This window comes from Rhea americana, unplaced genomic scaffold (assembly GCF_003343005.1).
Source record: "Rhea americana isolate MKP2758 unplaced genomic scaffold, rheAme1 scaffold_29, whole genome shotgun sequence".
NCBI classification, from domain to species: Eukaryota; Metazoa; Chordata; class Aves; order Rheiformes; family Rheidae; genus Rhea; species Rhea americana.
This window is the reverse complement of record NW_028186412.1, coordinates 2,431,538-2,451,216: the sequence shown is the minus strand read 5'-3', so window position 1 is coordinate 2,451,216 and position 19,679 is coordinate 2,431,538. Positions and strand designations below refer to the sequence as shown.

Genomic DNA, 19,679 nt, shown 5'->3' with positions numbered 1-19,679 from the left:
AAGACTGGGTCAGATACTTCTCAGTGATTCCCAGCGACAGGACAAGAGGCAACAGGCACATACTGAAATACAGGAATTTCCATTTAAACAGAAGAAAAAACTTTTTTTTTATTGTGAAGATGGTCAAACCCTGGGGCAGGTTGCTCAGAGAGATGCTGGAGTCTGTATTCCTGCAGCTATTCAAAATCAAACTGCTTTTGAGCAACTTACTTTATGTGATTCTGCAAGTTAGATTGGATAATATATGCTGAGGGTTGGACTAGGTGATCTCYAGAGGTCCCTTCCAACCTTACCACTCTGTGAATATTCAGAGGTCCCTTTCAGCCTCATCCATTCTGTGATTCTGTGCAAAATGTGATTGCCAACATATTTGGAACCATCAAACTAGAGTACTGGGGGGCAGGTTTAACTCAGTTGGTTAGAGCATGGTGCTGCTAATGYCAAGGTCATGGGTTCAGTCCCCGTATGCRCTATGCTGAGGGTTGGACTAGATGACCTCCAGAGGTCCCTTCCAACCTTACCATTCTATKATTCTATGATACTTAGTACACAGTTTATACATGTTACATCAGAAATATTTTATTTAAATAATGGATATTTTATTTATATACGCTACRTATGAGATACACTGCTCATATATGAAGTCTTGTACATTGTTCATCAAATCTTTCTTTCTTTTAACATTTCCTCAACGCTTAATATAAAATATGGAAGCTATAAGCCCATTTTAGAGATTGTGTAATACTCACCAGTTTTCCACCAGATTTTGTTTCAGTTATACACATTGTAAATGTTTTTGTTCCTTTTTCATAAGTGCAGTAATGTTTTACCCATGTAAATCCAAGTGGTCCTAGATTAAAGAAATATAGCATTAGAAATATTTTTTCTTTGAGGATTTTGTCACTACTTTAGCTGTAATTCTATACAGTAGGGAAATAAAATATAACACTGTCCACATGTAGYATATAAAATCAAAAACTCCCCCCATTTTGGCAGACTCTCTTTAACAACTGGATGGGTAACGGCATTCTGTCAGGGYAGAAATATAGGAGGATAGGATTATTCTGCCAAAGGAAGAAGGAAAGGAAGCAAAAAGGGACAGTGAAGTTAAATGACAGTGAGACTGAGTGATAGTGAGTTTAGAAAGCATGGAGAAAATTCTGAATGGCAAAGGTGGCAATTTCAGGAAGAAATATTTGCCTTTTATCCCTCAAAAGGGATCCTGCCAAATGGAAGTTACAGTGGTGCTGGATCTAAAGAAGAGCTGCTCTAGAAGAGAAGTGCCCATGCTCAGAGGCAAAGGCTACTGAGCTATACTTTTAAAAATGAAARCACATAATCTCTGGCAACAAGCAGTTCAAACTGCCCACAGATTGACAACTGTACACACACACAATACCATAATATAATGTGCCCAGGGATTCAGAGGACTTCTATTTAGATAACCATACATGACTTTACTACAATCTTCTACTATGTGGATGCATAGCTTATCCCGAAGAGATCACATCACAGTGCTTCTTAATCCTACTGTGAAATGTAGGATTTCTGATGCAAAAAATATTTTCACTGCTAGATTACACTGAGTTTTGCTTTGGTGTTGCTCTGGACCTTTAGTGAATCGAAACACAAAACCCTTGAAATGTTTTAAACTTTATCTGCTAGCCTACCTTAGATGCAGGCTTTTATAATGTGTTCTTACTTTGCTATGAGGATAGCAACATCTCCATAACTCTCCACACATCCTAGAAGTACAGCCAACATCTCCCATAATTTTCTAGAAAAAAAAATCTGTTTACTGTAGCACTGTCACTGTCACAGAAAAAGATAATCTCCTAAATTCTTATGGATACATCTGGAGAAGTGTCACATTGCAGAAGACAGGATAATTCAAGTAGGTTTTTGCAATTTGACTGCTTCCACTTGGGCCAGAACATTATGGCTATTTCTGTAATGATAAATTCAACAATATYGGAAACATTTGTGGACATTAGAAGYTGACATTATTGGAATGATCCTTGGCTCAACTTTGGCACAGACTCATTAGTACTCTTCCAGAAAAATGGATGAGAGAGGGCAGCTCTGGCCAGATGCCATTTTCAATATGTAACTTGGACATGACTTCGCAAGGAAATCTAGCATAGTGGGTGGGATATTATGTGCAAGTTGTTCACTGTGCCAGAGCATAGTCCCATTTATTTTACAAACATCGATATAGCTTCTGGGTACTCAGCCTCAAAGACCAAACAAAATGATTATGTGTGAAGAGGTATCCAAGAAGGAAAAGTGTTATTTCCTCTTGGATCAGATTATGCTTCAGAAACTGGCATTCAAATATGCTCTCTCTACAAAACCATATGGTGCAGTATTTTGACTACCATGTAAGTTCAGAATAGAAAAGAGCTAGATGATACTTTTGACCACATGTGAATTTCCAACTCATTTCCAAGGGAGCTACTACTGAGAAAAAATATGACACTGATTTTTTTTCTCTCTAAGTACCGTACATCTGGGCATATTAATTCTTTTTAAAATGAAAGTAGTTTAAAATGATAGTTTTTTTAAAAAAAATGTAAACAGCTAAACTGAAATGAAAGATGTCAAAAATAAACACAGCAATTTTGCTACAGATATAATGGTCTTGCCCTCCACAAAGGTGCATGAAAGATTGCAGCAGTCATATAAACCAGCTGTCTGGCAATTCACAAATGTAAATACAGAAGTTTATGCGGTTTGTCACAAGCATGCTCAGAGAATGTTCTCACACTGTCTGCATTTCACAGGAAAGTAATACAACGTAGCACTGGCAACAGTAAGTCAACTATTTACGTATCCTCAGAAGCTAGTTGTTCTGTTCCTATATTGTAAYTTTTATTGTTTAACAAAATAGTATCTATGGTAATTTTAAAGCAGTTTTTCCTCTGGTGGGATTTCATCAGCTCTTTTAGTATATATAGGAAGGAACAGCACTCTCAAAGCAGTATTAGATGACTTTAGAAGTCACCTGTTTTTGAGATGAGACTTAATGAAATCAAACGTTATTTATCTAATGTTAAAAAAAATTCTAACCAGACATCTACACTGCAACTTTAAGCTTTTTATTCATAATGACTACCCATGTAAAGAAAAAGCAATTTAGAGACAACTGCCATACTTCCCATAAACATATCCACTATCTCACATTAACAGCAGTTATTACATATATAAAATATTTATTTATATTCTCAAGAGTAGCAAATATTAACCCAGTTGTCTATAATTTGACAGGAGCCTACGGGATAATGGTTGCAGGAGAGTAAACCAGTATGACAAGAAAATATACAATTGGTGCCTTCCCTCTGACACAGAGCCTGTTATTCTTACTCCAGAATAAACTAATGAACAAATTTCTTTTCAGTAAGAGGATGTCAAGTTGGCCTCTCACTATTTAATGAAGCACAGCATGTGCCCAATGCTTCACTCCTTTCCTCCCTCCCCCATTAACAGGGCTCAGTGTAATTTCCACTTAACACAGGTTTCTTTTATCATTATTATTCAACTAAAACATAGGGACTCTTTTTAAAACTTTCAGTGCTTACTGAGGCTAAAAGTGAATGAGGTTAACTATTATAAGCACTGAGATTTTCTTTTTCTTTATCACATATAGAATAAAGATTAATTACAGGATGCTACCTGAAAAATAATTATCTGTAACACCATATAGCCTTTTGAAGTATTGTCTAAAGGGGAGAACAGAGTGAAGGAGAAGATACCCTCAAAAGTGAGGCTGAGTGGGACTAGGTCTGACACAGGAATTCTATATTGCTATACCTTCTATTTTAATTTTAGATTGAGAAATCAGATGTAAATAAAGTTGCATTCAATCTTTTTGAACATACATCAAACTTTCACAAGCACATACACATTGTCTCAAATGACTGCTGTCTACCTATCTGGCATCAGATCAATTTCAAATCAAAGAAAGCTCTGGGTACCACATGCATTCAAAACCATTTCACAGAGGTTTTCAATGATCYTGTCTAATGAAGCTGATTTGGCTTRGTTTTCTACGCTGTTTAGACTGTAAAACAGAGGCAGATGATACATCAGATCACATACAGTTTTGTATTCTCTCATTTGACTTTACACRTATTTCCTTGTTCTGTAATCCTTCATAACAGGATTTAATGCTAGGCCTTTTCAAGTATTCTCAGATACGTATGACAGCTTCAACAGTACTCCTTTATTCTTTTTGGACATCACCTCATTCTCATTTCTTACAAAGTAAATAATTAGGTATAGATTTGTAGCTATTATGAAGCTGTGACAGACTGTATTTAGCTGCTTTTTCTTCTGACATCTTTATTTTCAATTGTTTTCAAGTATGTGCATGTTCCTTTACTCTTTAGATGGCCTGGTAAGTGGTGAAAGGGGAGGTTACTCCCGCTAAATGAACCATGTGGAGCCTGTTCAAGCAGAGAAAGTTCAGGAGACTGCAAGGATGTGAAGGCAAAGCCACCATGGAGGGCTGGGCATTTGCAGCTTCTGYAGTGAGAAGCTAGGCAGCAGGCAGAGCTCAGAGCGAGGGGACTAAGCCAAGTTAGCTGTCACTCAGGCACTGAGGTGGCCAATAGCAGGGACCCAGTGAGCAAGAGCAGAAGTTGTATATGASTGTTTTTAATTATTGTTTCATCTGGTCTTAGCTACTCTGAGTACTTCTTAAATAACCAGATCTTTCTGGAAAGCAACCACAGAGAAGTCTGGAATGTTCAAGCTCAGAGTTGTTGTACAGCCCTGCTAACTAATCCCTTTTCTCATTCTTGTATTTCTTGGTGTGCTTATCAAATTAACTAAAAGGTACATCTATATACTYACGTTTTTCCTGCACATAGAGATAGCCTTCCATTGTCCATTGACTGGGTGGTCTGTAATCCTGGTTAGCCGCTTTCATTCTTTGCATGAGTCTCTCCACTTCCTGCCTAGTGCTTTCAAAATTATTCCGGGTCTTAAAAAAAAAAAAAAAAATCATGTAATTACTAAAACAATGATGAAATGAAAAACAGAAATGAACCCACACTCTTGCTCTAGAAGTTATGTCAACAGAGGAATAAAGAATTCAACTTGAACARACAAGTGTTGAGGCAAATGGTAGTTTAGAGTAGTAGCATTCCTCTTTCTGCAGGTCACTAATTTCAAAAAGGATGCCATTTCCTATATTAAGTTTAYGTTTACACAGTATTTTGCAGTCTTTCTCTCTCTGTAATCTAGGACAYGAATACAGAAGCTGGGTCTAAACTAGAAGCTACAGACAGCACAGCCCCAAACCTGAWGTAATAAGCCTCATTAAAAGTACAATGCAGAGTAAACTGGTTTGGTTTAATGCYGGGTTAATGTGACTGTGGCTGTGGTCTGTCCACACGCAGAAACAGTAAGCCTGAACCTGCCTGCAGAAGACTATGTATCAATACCCTCAGTAACACCATGGCTGCTCTGTCATGTACACTTTCTATTAGGACTATGCGAATGCCACATTTAAGTATAACATAATTATTTAAGTACTAAACAGGTCACATGTGGCAGAACTGTGCCAACTGCATGGAAAGACTGTCTGCCATAAATATTGTAAATGCAACCAAGCATCTGGCCCAACAATTAGGCACAAAGCTAAGTAATTCCTATTTGTAAAGGTCTGTATGCTTTCAAATGCACATTTTGTCTAGTGAATTCAGTGGGGTCAAGATTTCCCTCCACACATCTAACACTATTCTATAGGTGAATTATTCTGAGGTATCAGAGGTTTCATAGATCATTACTGATATACCAGGCATTGAACACTCTTTGTTCCTGTATGTAATAGAATAGAATAAAGATTTTTGTAATGTCTTTGCAAAGTTATCCCAGCTAATCAGAAAGATGTCAGGATTCTACATACTGGTGAATACTTTTCATTTTTCTGTGGCTTTACATTTTTGAAGCTATGCACTATCACTTAACCTTCACAAAATGTCCATAAGATAGCAACAATATGGACTGACCTCTCAGGTAGTTATGAACCCACAGACTGTAAAGAGCTATGGAGACATAAGGTGCGAGAGTTGCTTAGAAAAGTTTACACAATGTATGCTATGCTAGATGAGTCTAACATGCTAATTAGAGTCTAGTCTAGTTAGAGAAACTGTCATTAAAGAACATCTGTGGCTTTACATAGTGGTAGAGTAATACATATATTAAATCTTCCTCTTCCTAACGCTTGCATTAAGTAAGGCAAATGTTATTTAATTAATCATTAAGCAAAGAGGAAAGGTAAAWTTTTTTCCAGAACTTTTAAAATAATCTCCTTAGTTCAGACCAAACTTAAGCAAAGGTATTTAAAGCCTTTAAAAGGCTTTAGATCAGGACCATATGCTGTTGAAGAAAGGAATATCCCTGTTTTCACCTGTTTGCTGAATTTTTAATTACTTAGTTTAAGCAGACAGGATTTTGTATCAATTTGCAGAAAACCAAGCCAACTGACACATGACATAAGTCTGTGGCCAGCTGAAACAGTGAACATAACAACAGGTCATGGTAGGCCATGAAGACTACGAGGCACCACGAAGACTACTCAGCACTGTGGGGTCTGCCAGATTTTACTACTGCTACTCTACCTTGCAGGAAAATTTTTAAGAACAGAGACAGCAGTTCAACAGATCAACTAATCTGCAAGACTTGTAACACCATCAAACCCAGTGCAAGGGAGAGGAGTATTACTGACACCTACAATAGCCTGAACACAGTTTCTGCTGGATACTACCTTCAGTTTGTCTGTCCTGACCTAAAAAGATTTATTGCAACTCATTCTGAGGTTGGATGATGTTCTGAGTGCTAAGGCACAATAGGTAGACTGCTGATGAAAAAAAAAAAAAGGCCATGAATCTAAACCTGGAGCCAGGGTCCAAACTTCTCTGTAAAAGGGGTGAACAGTGTATCCCGCTGTATCTTCATGCATATTTTTGTCTGATGTTTAAATACAATAAAAACCAATATCATAATATATCCTTCCTTCTGCCTAACATTAGATCTCCCTCTATCTCTGGAGACTACCTACAACTTCAAGTAGCCCTTAASTACTATTGAACAAGAGAAAAGTTTTAAATATTCTTTTAAACTTGAATCGGAGAAAATACTTCAGTAATTCTGTTTCTCACAGCATCTATGCRTAAAGGACACTAATGCATCCTGTCTTACACTTCTAGTTTTGGTCTGTGCTCCYATCTGTCATGCTTCTTTCAGAATTTGCCACATTAGAGGAAAAGATCACTGGACTGAAGCACATTTGTTCACTCTTCCAGTGAACCTGTGCTGTGCAACAACACTGACCCCTTGTGCCTTTAGCTAAAACAGTCTCAGTAGCAAACTAAAACAAAGTAAATAAATAATTYGAAAGGGACAATTGCTCTATGGACAAAGAAGAACATTTGCATTTCATTTCAAAAGGATAATCATCTAGGAACTTCAGCCTTTTTTTTCCCCAGGCAGCGTTTTAAAAGGGATCATATTTACATATGGACAACAGACAAACAGTCTGAAGGAAAGGGCTAAGGAGGACAAAACCTGGAAGAGTGCAATTCTACTAAGAATACAGACCTACATCAACCATGCCAGGCAATGTTATCTTCCAAGCCCTGAGCAATCACATGCCTCTGTAAGAATCAAATGCTAGAGGAAGAGTGTTACTGCTACATCCTCCAGCAACCCACAGGGAGTAACACTTGCTCTGGAGACAGCAAGATGTGCTTGCACTCCTATTCATGTCACCTAAGTTTAGTGGTCAAGGCACTATCCACAAAGGCTGCCATCAGCTGTTCTACACTGTTGTTGCTTCTTTAATGTTAGTGGAGCTACAACAGTTTCTGTCAGCTTTTTATCTTTTCCTCTCTGAAGAAAAAAAAAATGGTTTTATTCCAAAAATACAAAAGCCTGAGTAAAATGATAAAAGTCCATCACTCTTTTTTCATTTGTTCTTTACTTTGAAGATACTTGGCCTGAAAAAACATAAGATTGGCCCAATATTAATATGTTTAATTCTACTTTTCCCTTTAAAGGGAAATGATAAGGGATCATATGTCCTTGCAACTGTAACAGCAGAGTCTGCCATAAAAACTTTAAAATAGAATATTAATTCTCTCTATTGACTTCCTCACAGCGAAATATTATTTGCATATAGCTGTTATGATGGGTAGAAAAATAGGTTGATCAAATGAATTTTTAAAATACTATTTCTGAAAGGCATGGTCTTTGTTTTGGTCACAATCTCATCTTGAATGACCCTTAGCCCCAAATTTAGAGCAAGCTACAGCACAAGATCCATCTATTCCATCAAGACTATTCTGTATACGCGCAAGAAAACCTTTTTTCCAGTGAAAGTTAACGCTTGTGAGAGCTGCTTCCCATGGAGGAAGGCCCCACCAGTTCTGTTATGCAGACATACTAAATCCAGAGTACAGTCAGGRAAAGGCTTCCAAAGGATGCTTCATATCCAGTGGAAAGTCAGCAAACAGTAGAATAAGTTGTTCATGGCAACCTGTGATTTTARAGAAACAAACTGCACCATCTTTACTATCTGGAACATTTTGGGGACATTCACTTACTCCAGAAAATAAGATGCCATTCTCAAGAAAGCGCTTAACATACATGCTTAAACCTATCTGGACAAGCAAGCTTTTTAATAGAGACTTAGTTGCTGGCCTATTTTCCTAGGTCTTGGTCACAAAATCACATGAAGATTCATCTTCTGAATTTCTTTGTTGACTGGAATCTTCATCACATCATGGTYACCAAAATATTTTGTACCTATTTACATATTAATTTGATTTCAGATTACTGAAACATTGCAAGATTTACAGTTTTAATAAAATACTACGAGTTTGCTTTAATATCCTGAAATCAAATTAGCAAACAAAATGGCATAAATACAAATCAGCCTTACATTCTGTAAATTGAACTGCAGCTGCTGCTTGTATGGTGCAAACTCCTGAGCCAGTTCATATCCTTCATGGTAAAATGTAAATAATCCTTGAAGAAAGGCCAAAAGCTGAAAAGGTAAATTGAAGAAGCATTATATATTTTAGCAAATACTCTTAAAGTTAGCTATTACTAGTAATACACACTAACTTAGAAATAAGGAATATTGCCTATGATAGTGAAAAAACAGTTCTTAAATGACTGATAAACTCTTTTATTCAAGTAAATTTTAGAAAGCAAAAAACTAAGGACAGTTGATTTTTTCAATTTGTTTTCAGCAGCAAAACATTCCTACCACCTATTAGTTTTAAAATGCCACCTAACCTAATCTGTTATAAAATAAAGCAATGTTTCTCTAGGCATTGTGGCAAGTTGCATTGCATGCTACTAAGTAATAAACATTTAATTTTTATTGTGGAGTGTTTCTCTTTGTATATGTAATTTAGCTTAAAATAGTCAAGCAAAGATAATGATATATTCTTTGGGAAATACAATAACGAAAGCAGAAAAACAGGCCTGATCTATCTTACTATATTATATCCATTGAAAAATTAATCATCTAGTCTAAGTAACTAGTTGTCTAGGMTGCTTCCTAACTCAGTAGAAAAATGCAAGTTTTCAAGCACATAGTTCTTTCCTTTCCTTTTCTGGACTTCTATCTCAGAGGGGGATGAATGGAAGCATCTATCTCTCTCCATCAACTACTGAAATAGCTTAGACTGTTTAGAGTTAGGTAACATAAATCCCATCCTTCATACCTAATACACTTTTCTTTGTGTCACCCATACTATAGATTATTCTAAATGAAACAACTTTAAATTGTGGCTTTCAATGTGTTTGTATTTTCTTTACATCTACCCTTCCCCCCACCCCCAGGAGAAATCCCACTTAATTGTTCCGTCTCACTCTTTCATTGTTCACTAAGAGAATGCTGTATGAAATAACRYATATATTTCAAGAGAATAGCTAAACTAGTWCTRTGCAGTTTTAGAGCCCCATCAATTCAAGGCTCACAAGACTCTCCACACACTTTAATTTGCAAAGTTTCATTCTTAAAGGATGAGAAGATAAGGCGGCAGCTCTATGGGCAGGAGACCTAATGCTATGGCTTGCTGCTATCGTCGTCCTGCCCCCATCCAGCTCTTCCTCTCTTCCCCCTCTGCTTCGCTGCATGTCCCGCACACCCCTCTGCCAGCTCCCCTGGAGCCCTTCAGTGGGAAGCTCTACCTCAGAAAGCTATTTTTTTTCCTCATTAGTAAGTTAAAGCAGCTCAAGGGTTATAAAGCATTGGGGGCTGGCACAAATAATAAGCATGAAGACCYCCTCCTTGGTATTCATTGTACTGCAAGAGCAGCTGAAACAGCAGCCTTGGGCAAAGGTGTGAAAGCTCCTGGTGGCCCTGGAACTGTGAAGATGCATGGGCACGAGCTGCTTTTTAAATATTGCATGGCTTTTCAGGGGGGCTGTCCAACGGGTGTGAATTTCCAAACCACATCCCACTGGCAAACAACAAAGACAGCCCRACCGAGCAAAACCTCCTCAGCTGGCATGTGAATTGTCACAGCTTTAGTGACAACACTGGGCAGCCTGATGATCTGGCCCTGAAAGCCTCTTTGTGGTTATTCACGTGGTTCTGATGAAGATCAAAATATGACAATTTATCTTAAAAGGCTCCAATGATGTAAGTTCATCTAAAGAGTTTTACAATTTTGTGGGCTTTCTAGAGYAATTCTAGTTCTTTAAAAAGAAAAAAAAATCTTTCCATTTGCTTAGGAATAAAGTTGCAAACATATACTTTATAGCTGCAGCTGTGCTGTGCTGCAGCTGTGCAGGCGCTGCAGGCTCAGTTATTCAGCCCCACTCCCAGYCACAGCAGCACCCCCACTCCTGTCACTTTTCCAGTTTGATTCAGTCAAAATCAGGTGGGTTCACTTAAACCGTAAGAGCCTACTGCTAAATCCATCTTTTCCAGTGAAATAAGAATTGCAGTAGTAATATGAGCACGCATCAAAACTGCAGCCAAAGCTGACCATCAGAGCATACTCAAAATTGCAGTGCAAGAAACAGTGGGGGAAAAATTCAGCATGTCAGTTTACGCCCGATTTTTAAAGATCAATTTAAGAGCTATTTCTTAAGAACGTAGTACAAATTGGTGAAACTTCAGCTTCAATATTGACAGAAAAACAGTTTCTGTCACACAGCTTTTACTGAGAACGTAGTACACTGAGAAATACTGAGGGGAAAACATTTGSCACTAGATGGCAGCAAAGCTGAAGTTATCTGAGAGCACAAAACATGCAGTTAAAAAAAAACACAAAAATTCTGAATGTATTTGAGTTAAACTGCTGTTCTGCTATTCTGGTAGTTGTGCATTGCAGAGGATTTGGCCTTGAAATTCTCTTGGTCAAATGCTCTCTAAGTACATAGAGAAAAAAGAGGAATAAAAGGAAAGTACAAATATGTTTATTTTATGCCAGTCCTAGTCCAAGTTACTGATGTTCTCTGTTGAAGAAATTGATAACTGAGGATGTTATTTGCTTCTATGTACAGATTTCTAGTGGTGGAAGATAAGGGGACCAGAAAACAYCCCGCACCCAAAGGGCCTGCACAGGATTGCTTTTTCACAACCTCTTCTCTCCCCTTAGGACAGGTGGCAGCAGTGCTGTAGCACTGCACAGAGATCTAAAGGTCAAGYACTTCTGCCTTATGCTGTTAGGAGGGTTGTGCTGTTGCTGATCAGAGAATGGTAAGGTTGGAAGGGACCTCTGGAGATCATCTAGTCCAACCCTCAGCGTAGCCCCGTACAGGGACTGAACCCACGACCTCAGCACTAGCAGCACCATGCCTCTAACCAACTGAGCTAAACCTGCCCTCAATAAATGCTGGAAGCAGCACTGATGCTTGCGTCACGCTCATAATTTTAAGGGATTTATTTTAAGTAACAGGAAAATATATAAAACTAGACATTCTCTTAATCAAAAAAATATTTTCATAATGTGGTTCAAGGTGGTTTTCACACGTAAAAAAGTGACCTGGTTCACCAAACATTACATACAATTACATATGTACATAATTACTACATATAATCCCTGATGTGTTGATAATATCAAATTTTCAATCATAAAAAGTCCCTTATAGTTACCCCTTTTTGAATAACTAACTGGTCGGACGAATAAAAAGCAAGGTTTAAACTCAGTAATGCAATACTACTCACTATCTGCACACTGCAAGAGCTGCAAGGATTTCAACACAAAACCTGAAACAAAATCCAGCTCCTTCGTGAGACTTTATTTATTTTTATGTAGAGCTTGTGACCCCAAGAACTGCTTGGTCATTTCATTCTCACAGGAAGACGACTGTACTTGGGTTTCGGATAGGAGAGGAATTTAACCTCTGGCCTGCAGCGCATCAGCCAAAAGTCCCTGTCTCCCTGGTTTCATTTTATTTATAAGCAGATAGCACCAAAAGGTACTTATCCATCAGATTAAAGTGAATGTGGCTAATAACATAGGAAATCCAAGAAAAGGGAAATTGAATTTGAATTGTATTATCCACAGTTTCTTTGGATAAAATAGTGAAGTCTCATAGGACTTCAATTGCAATTGCACTCAGATTTTTTTTTTTTTCTTTAAATAAACACTTCTGGGCTTGTGACAGCTAACGGACCATTCCTCTCACTTCAGATATTTACTGTTTCTGAACTCTGGGCCCTGATCCCTGCAGGCTAACGGGAATCCTGGCTTTACTGAGGTACAAAACAGAGCCCTAGGAAGGAGTTTGGATTTTACTCATAAATAGTGTACATCTCTGGAAAATCACATTGATTTTGACTAGTTTCTCCTGGCCAAAATGGCAACACTAGGAGTAGAGATTATTTTCACCTGCTTAGTTTTGATTTTAGCCTGCTGCAGGGTAAATCGTAAAATAAATTTGTGCTTGAGAGCAGGTTCAAACTTGTAATCTGAATGAAAAGCTTTAGTATATTTTTTCCCCTTGAAAAATGTAAAAAATCTAGAAGGATTAAAAAATAGGCAGTTGCCAATTACTCATATTTCAACATACGTTAGCAACTTCTTGAGGCAAGAGGCACAGTACAGCAGGGGAAGAGGGCCAGCTGCAGACCTCTAAGTACCAGAATCCCCTGACTAGGGTACGAGCCATCAGCATTTCATCCTTCAAAATTTCTTCCTCTCCCTGGAGGAAGGCGACATTCTCCACTCTGGCAGCTTCTGCGTCCCTAGGTGTAACATGCCTGGCAATTTTTCCCACTCTGTCCCAGAGCACCCGTATCCTTTGGCATAGACAAACCCGAAGAACTTGGAAGGAAAAGCAGAGCAGCAGGTTATCTCCTTTTTGAGTTCTGCTCTCATGACATCAACTTTTCCTTCTTCCACATGGGCATCATAACATCCACTGCCACTGCATTAACAGAGTTGCTCTTTGAAGGACAGTTTAGCAAAGTACATTTCTGTTACAAACCCATCAGATTGAAAATTATACAGAGATGTGATACTGAGCTGACAACTCAGAGGCATAAGCAGCACAGCTACTAGGAAGCTCCACAACTAGCACAGATTGTGAAGACAAATGGCTTAATATATGCTCCAACAGGCATTTTCTAGCATCTGAACATCTGTAGAGCACACAGAGGAAAATGAGTAATAGGGTAATTCTTTTGATATCTGATTTTGAAAAGTTAATCTTTGTCCTTATCTATTTGCATCTAGAAGCACATGCTTATACTTCACAGATCGCTTGYATAAACTATGCATTTTTAGAAAGTCTATTTTGAAGATCCATTTCTTTATCTCACATTATTGCTGATATGTGTTATAATCTACTTACCATAATTTAAATTTTGCGCTTTTAGTATGTGTTTCAATTCCAACACGTTGTATGCAACACAAAARAAATAACAATTTACAAATTTTGAAGGTGCAAAATTTCTATAACTAATGTTAGACTCTAACAACACACATTTGGGGCAGAAGACACTTCCTGAAAGGGTTATCACTATTCAGCCACTGTAGTATTTCCTGTACCTTCCCCTGCAATATCAAGTATAACAAATAGCACACTGGACTACACAGCCTACCGATCTGATACATCATGGCAACTGACTACTCAAAGTTAATTTTACCTACTAAAACTGTAAATCCGGTGACAACATACCCCAGGTCCACAACACTGAGTTTACCAACAACTTCCYTTGCTTGCTTCAGTGCATCTTTCATTCTGGTAATTTGTAGCTGCTGTTGTAATGGCTCATAGAGCCTTGGGGCAGCTGTAGGGGACTTAGGTCTGAGCTAATCAAAGCACTGACCTTGGCTCCCCTTCCCCTCCAAAAAAACAGAGACATAAATAGTATTTTTCATCTTCCCTCTACTGTGCATTAAGTACAATTCTGTTGGTCAAAAGGATAAAGCTCGGTATCTTCAGACAAGATAAATAAAATTATTATTTTTTTCTGTCCAGCACATGGAATGAAAGATGCRCTATTTTAACTATATGCAACTGTAAAACAGTATTTCCTGATGTACAAAATCTCCTCAATACAGTAAGTTTCTATTACTTTAAAGGAGCATGAGGTCTCCTATACCAGGGTCAGAGCTAGGTCAAGATTGCTAGATTTTTCCAGGATGTGAGAGTTTTAGACAGAGACACTCTGGATTAATCTATGACAGGTAGAAAAATGTCCTTATTTAGGAATCCAAGGAAAGTTTTAGCCTCTGAGATTTGGCAGCTGTATGCCATAAAGATAGGATTTCTGTAAGTACTGCTTGTTGAATCCAGTTTCATTAGTTTGCATCAATGTCAAACATTCACTATACCATATATTCTCCTCTCATGGTAAGAAGGCATCTGAGAAGCTCTTTTTGGTGATACTGGCTGTTACAGATGTAATTCAACCTGTTTCACAGTCAAGGATGCTGCTGTGGTTAGTTAAAAGGAAGCTGGAAGATGATTTGAAGAGAGAAAAGAAAGTTGTGCTCATCATGTTCCTCCTTTGCAAGTGATGCTCTGCTGCCCTCAGTGTGCTCAGCTGGAAGGGGCAGTCGACACTGGACGTTCTCTGTAAAGGACTACAGGTACTCACAAAATAAGACAAGTGGCAAGCAGTCCTGCAGGATCTGAACAGTATCAACACTATTAATAGGCCACAGAGATATGCTAGCACATCAGACTGAAACAGCCTCAGGTCCTGGCTGCTACAGTAGATGGTATGGAAAAAAATGCAGTCCAGGTGCCAAACATCAGACATGAAAATAGTCTTTGGAACATAACTTTACAACTTTATAACCATAACTTTAGCTTCCTCTTTTTCCTAAGGATATGTTTTCTTTTTTTTGCACAGTTAACTACAAATGACTTTATCAAAAAAYGAACTTACCTACCCTGCAGAAGAACTGATTTTGCATATTATTTCACATATAATTTGGAAAATGCCCATGACAGGTATGCTACATACACAGAATATTTAAATCCAAATCTGGCTCAAAATTTCAGCCACAAAATTAGGAAATACTCATTACTTGTTGCACAGACACAACATTATATGTAGTCTGATTAAAATGTTATGCACACTTCAAGTCACCTTACATTTCACTTCACAGTAGATATGGTACTCTTACTTAAACTTTTAATAAAGAGGGAAAATGCCCAAGCCAAGACTTCATGTTCATCTATATACAAATGACCTGTAGTTACAACTAAAAGGATGGAAAAAATAGGTATTTTAAATTAAATTTTCAACTTTAAATGCAGACACTCTAAATTTGGTAAAGAAAATAAAATATAAAACTTACAGGTTCAACAAATTCAAACTTCTTTTTCTCCTGTACTTCTTGAATTTTAAAAACATACTCCAATGATGCTTCATAAAAGTTTTGATGTTCTCTGTCAATCTGCGTATCTGCCTAAAAAGTAAAATGAAATAGAGACAACATTATTYTACTTTCATAATTGCTTTAAAATGGGATTTTGTCATGACCAAATGGATCTGACATAAGATCTGCTTTACCAGCTTAGTAAGGTTCAGTTTTTCTGGAAATTAAAATGGCTACTTAAAATAGCTAAATGCAAGTTTAAGAAGCTAATGCTACACACTTTAACACAATGCTTTTTCCCTTCTCCTGTTTGGTTTCCTCTTTGTTTTTGCACTTAACACATTAAAGCTTTTAAGAGTGGCTGGAAGGAAAAATGGAAAGGTGAACATGGAGAACACTGTTTCAGGCATATGGAAATCTTAGGATAAGAAACAGAGGAGTTTGACAGGAGTCAAGGCGGGACAAAATGATTAATATTTCTGCTGAAATCTTTGAGTACCACCAAAAACATACATGTTTCTCAGCTTCAAATACTTTTTCAAGAGTTTTGTTTTCTTTCTTAAATAGAGTGWCTTTAACAAAGAAATCTTGCAGCCTATTACTTTATAGCATTTGTCACATTCTCTGGGAATATAAACATATTCACACCTTCACCCCACAAATCAGTTATTTTTCATATTTTCATTTTCAAAATGCAAGAAGTACAAGGCAATTATTTGTCAGAAATGCCTGCATAATACCATCCTCCATGAAGATCCAGTGCAAAAACAAAGGTTTCTACCAGAAGTGCTAAAGAATTAATTCTCTTAGCTGGTGAAGAGTAATAGGTTCTCAACTTCAGTTTAAACAAGCCACAAGAAAGAGGCAAGAAACTGGCAGTGTAATGTGTGGATAATACTAGAGAAGAGACGCAGTTTCCATTTGGAGACCTCTTTTATAGTTAAAAAATCACTTTCTCAAGCAAAACCCTTTTGGGCTGAATTTGTCAGTTTTTGTCTTTGGTCAACAAGAAACGTTATCAAGTTTGGACAGTATGAGTGAAACCAGTTCAGCTATTTTTGACTTATCCCAGTTATATAAAACTTTTGCATATTCTCCAGTTCAATTCTGACATTAAAAATAACAAATGTGGGAAAAATGGAAAAGCTAGATGTTGTCTTCCCCCGACAGAAGACATTAAAATAGCAAATTCATCATAAAAGTTTAGTACTTTTAGTACTTTTAACATTACAAACATGAAAAAAAAACAAGTGTTTTCCTTCAGATCGCACTCTGTGTCCACTGGCACCATAGATAACTAACACTGCTCTTTAGTTAAGGACATGCTACTATCATGATACAGGCAAGACAGAGTTAATATCAACCCACATCTATAGTGATCCAGTACCACCCGAAAGCATTGGCTTCAATAGTATTGTTTCAAACGATTTAGCAGCACCATTTCCCTACCTTGCCTATAAAAACCAAATCAAGAAATTAAGTACAAAAATTAATATTATGGAAAAAGGATCAAACACTCAAAATTCCAAGAATGGAGTGTCTTACCACAAAATTGACTCTGCCATGTGCCATTCATACAGCGTGCTCAGCTACTGTTTCCTTTCATATTGTATGTTAATAATTTATTTCACAAAAGAATATGCTGTCTAGAATGCAATATAGCTGAACAGAACCAGGTGCCACCACTTTGGGACGTGGCCCAGTAAATGCTCCCTTGCARAAGTACAGTCAATAAGCACTTGACACAGACCTCAGTTCTCACATTTAATTCTAAATAAACAGTATAATCCAGTTTTAGAAATGAGCTCTTTCAGGCTTTGATTCAGGAAAGTATTTAAATACATAATTAAATCCATCKCTATTCTGAACAGCATTTAAGCAAAGTGTAATTGCAATGCTACTTACGATAACTAAGTATCGTCTCAAATATGGATTGGGTTCCTAAATTAAGGCCATAATCACCACTAGGGTACAGGGATTAATCATAGTTTCCAAAATACATCTTCTGTAGAAGTTGATGAATTTGTGTGAACATTGAGGATTCAGATTTTAAGAACCACTTTGGAAGTGATTTTAAAGTTTCAAAAGCTGAAGGGATTTCCACACATTTTTGTATGACACTGAACTGAATGTAAAACAAAAGATTTGATGGATAGGATTTTGAGTCTATCTGTGTGATACCTAATTATATTGAGCAATATTTCAACTGATTGAGGATATCACCAAAATGTATATCAGATCTTCATACAAGCTTGGAGAATGAAGTCTTTGTCTCTACATACATGTCTAATTTTGGAATAGATTTCACAGAAACAAGCTCAACAGTTTATTAACTTTTTCACATCACTTAATTCTGACCATTTTCTGCTTCCCTGTAGCTTTCCATAGGTAGTAAAAGACAATATTATGYAGCTACATAAGGGAGAAAAGATCAATCTATGTGAATTGTCACTAGCATCAWAGGCTCTTACAATATCCAGCATATTTCAGTAAGACAAACATATGYAAGCCAATGTATATATGATATGTTTGGACTATCAAACTGTAGCTGCTTAATTAAGGTACTCTGAATCACACCCGAGTAAGATCTATAGAACAGYCTAAAAAAGATCGTACGAGAATTACTCATGCCAGTAACTCTTCAACCCACGTAACGTGGGCAGAAACCTCAGGAAACAAAATGAAGAGTAAGTTTAAAAATAAGTATTTTTCAGAGTGAGAACAGCAGCCAAAAAAATGGTCTTTCCAGTAGGAGAACCACTGCAGTACATGTGGAGGTTTGAGGCAAGCACCAGCCTTTCCCTGAACCAAGCAGTAAGCCGCAGCTGTCTGCCCTGCTCCCTGGCTCCGCCGTGGGCCGCTCCACCTAGGTCTGCCTGGGACGAATCTGCTATAAATGGGACTATCCCTAAGCAATGGGGACATGAGTCAACAGGTACCACTGGGCTTTGGGGCCAGGGATTGGTGACACAGCCCAAAAGTCTCTCCCATAAACATTTTTGGCGTTGATTTGTTATTGCATGTTCTCCCACTTAAGGTTGGTGTACGCTGCTGATTCTACAAAGTTGGGAGGAGAGAACAGGCACGACGTGGCCTATATGTTTTACAAGTGCAGCACTCAGAAAAACAGAAAACTCAGCCTCAGTTACAAGATTTTAAATCCAGGGATGTCATTTAAGGACACAGTGGAAAAAATCACTCTGATTTTCCATTAGCTTATACACTTGAGCCAAATCCATTGTTATTTTACCACAGTTTATTAGACTCACAGTTGTTACATTTCACTTCAGTTGCTGTTTTTAGACTGCAATTATTCTCCTGCCTCAAGAGTAAAACATTTTATTTATATTCCAGAATAAATCAGTGTTTAAGTTTACTTTGCTGTATTTTGAAATAAGATAACAATAATTTTCTTCTTGTCTGCTATTTACTTCTAACAGAACTGTTTCTTCATCAATACACATGGTATATATGAAAAGTGAAAACTGTACTTATGCATTTTTGCATATGAGTAGAACAATYAACCACTCCTATATAATAGATATCTTATCTCAGCTGATTTATTACATAGACAGCTACAGCAATTTAGGAGTATAAACACTATTACAAATGTTMAATCTCTAAATCTCATTTATATCTAAGTACAGTATTATTGATAAACACGAAAAAAATCCTGTAATTTGTGACCGAGGGATGCCTACATCTTCTGTGAAAACTTCATCAGCAAAATAATCCTTAGAATTTAAGAGTCACCGTGACAACAGTAATCAACAGCAATCCTCTCAAAATGGCGTGTAACTATTTTGGTAAAAAAAAACCAAGTGTCATTAATACCAAATTGCTGGTTTTACTGTAATTCCCCCCCCCCCC

General features: G+C 37.4%; 1 protein-coding gene across 2 annotated transcripts in view; it reads right to left on the bottom strand.

Moving 5' to 3' along the window:
* The window catches only part of ARHGAP42 (Rho GTPase activating protein 42), a 125,071-nt gene that overhangs the window by 35,455 nt on the left and 69,937 nt on the right, over window positions 1–19,679 (bottom strand). For both annotated transcript variants that reach the window (XM_085309012.1, XM_085309013.1), the window contains exons 5-8: window positions 15,789–15,899; window positions 8,948–9,052; window positions 4,855–4,984; window positions 750–850 (exon numbers count right to left, since the gene is read on the bottom strand). In XM_085309012.1, coding sequence (XP_085165138.1) covers window positions 750–850; window positions 4,855–4,984; window positions 8,948–9,052; window positions 15,789–15,899 — 447 coding nt within the window. The remainder of the gene's footprint in view (window positions 1–749; window positions 851–4,854; window positions 4,985–8,947; window positions 9,053–15,788; window positions 15,900–19,679) is intronic.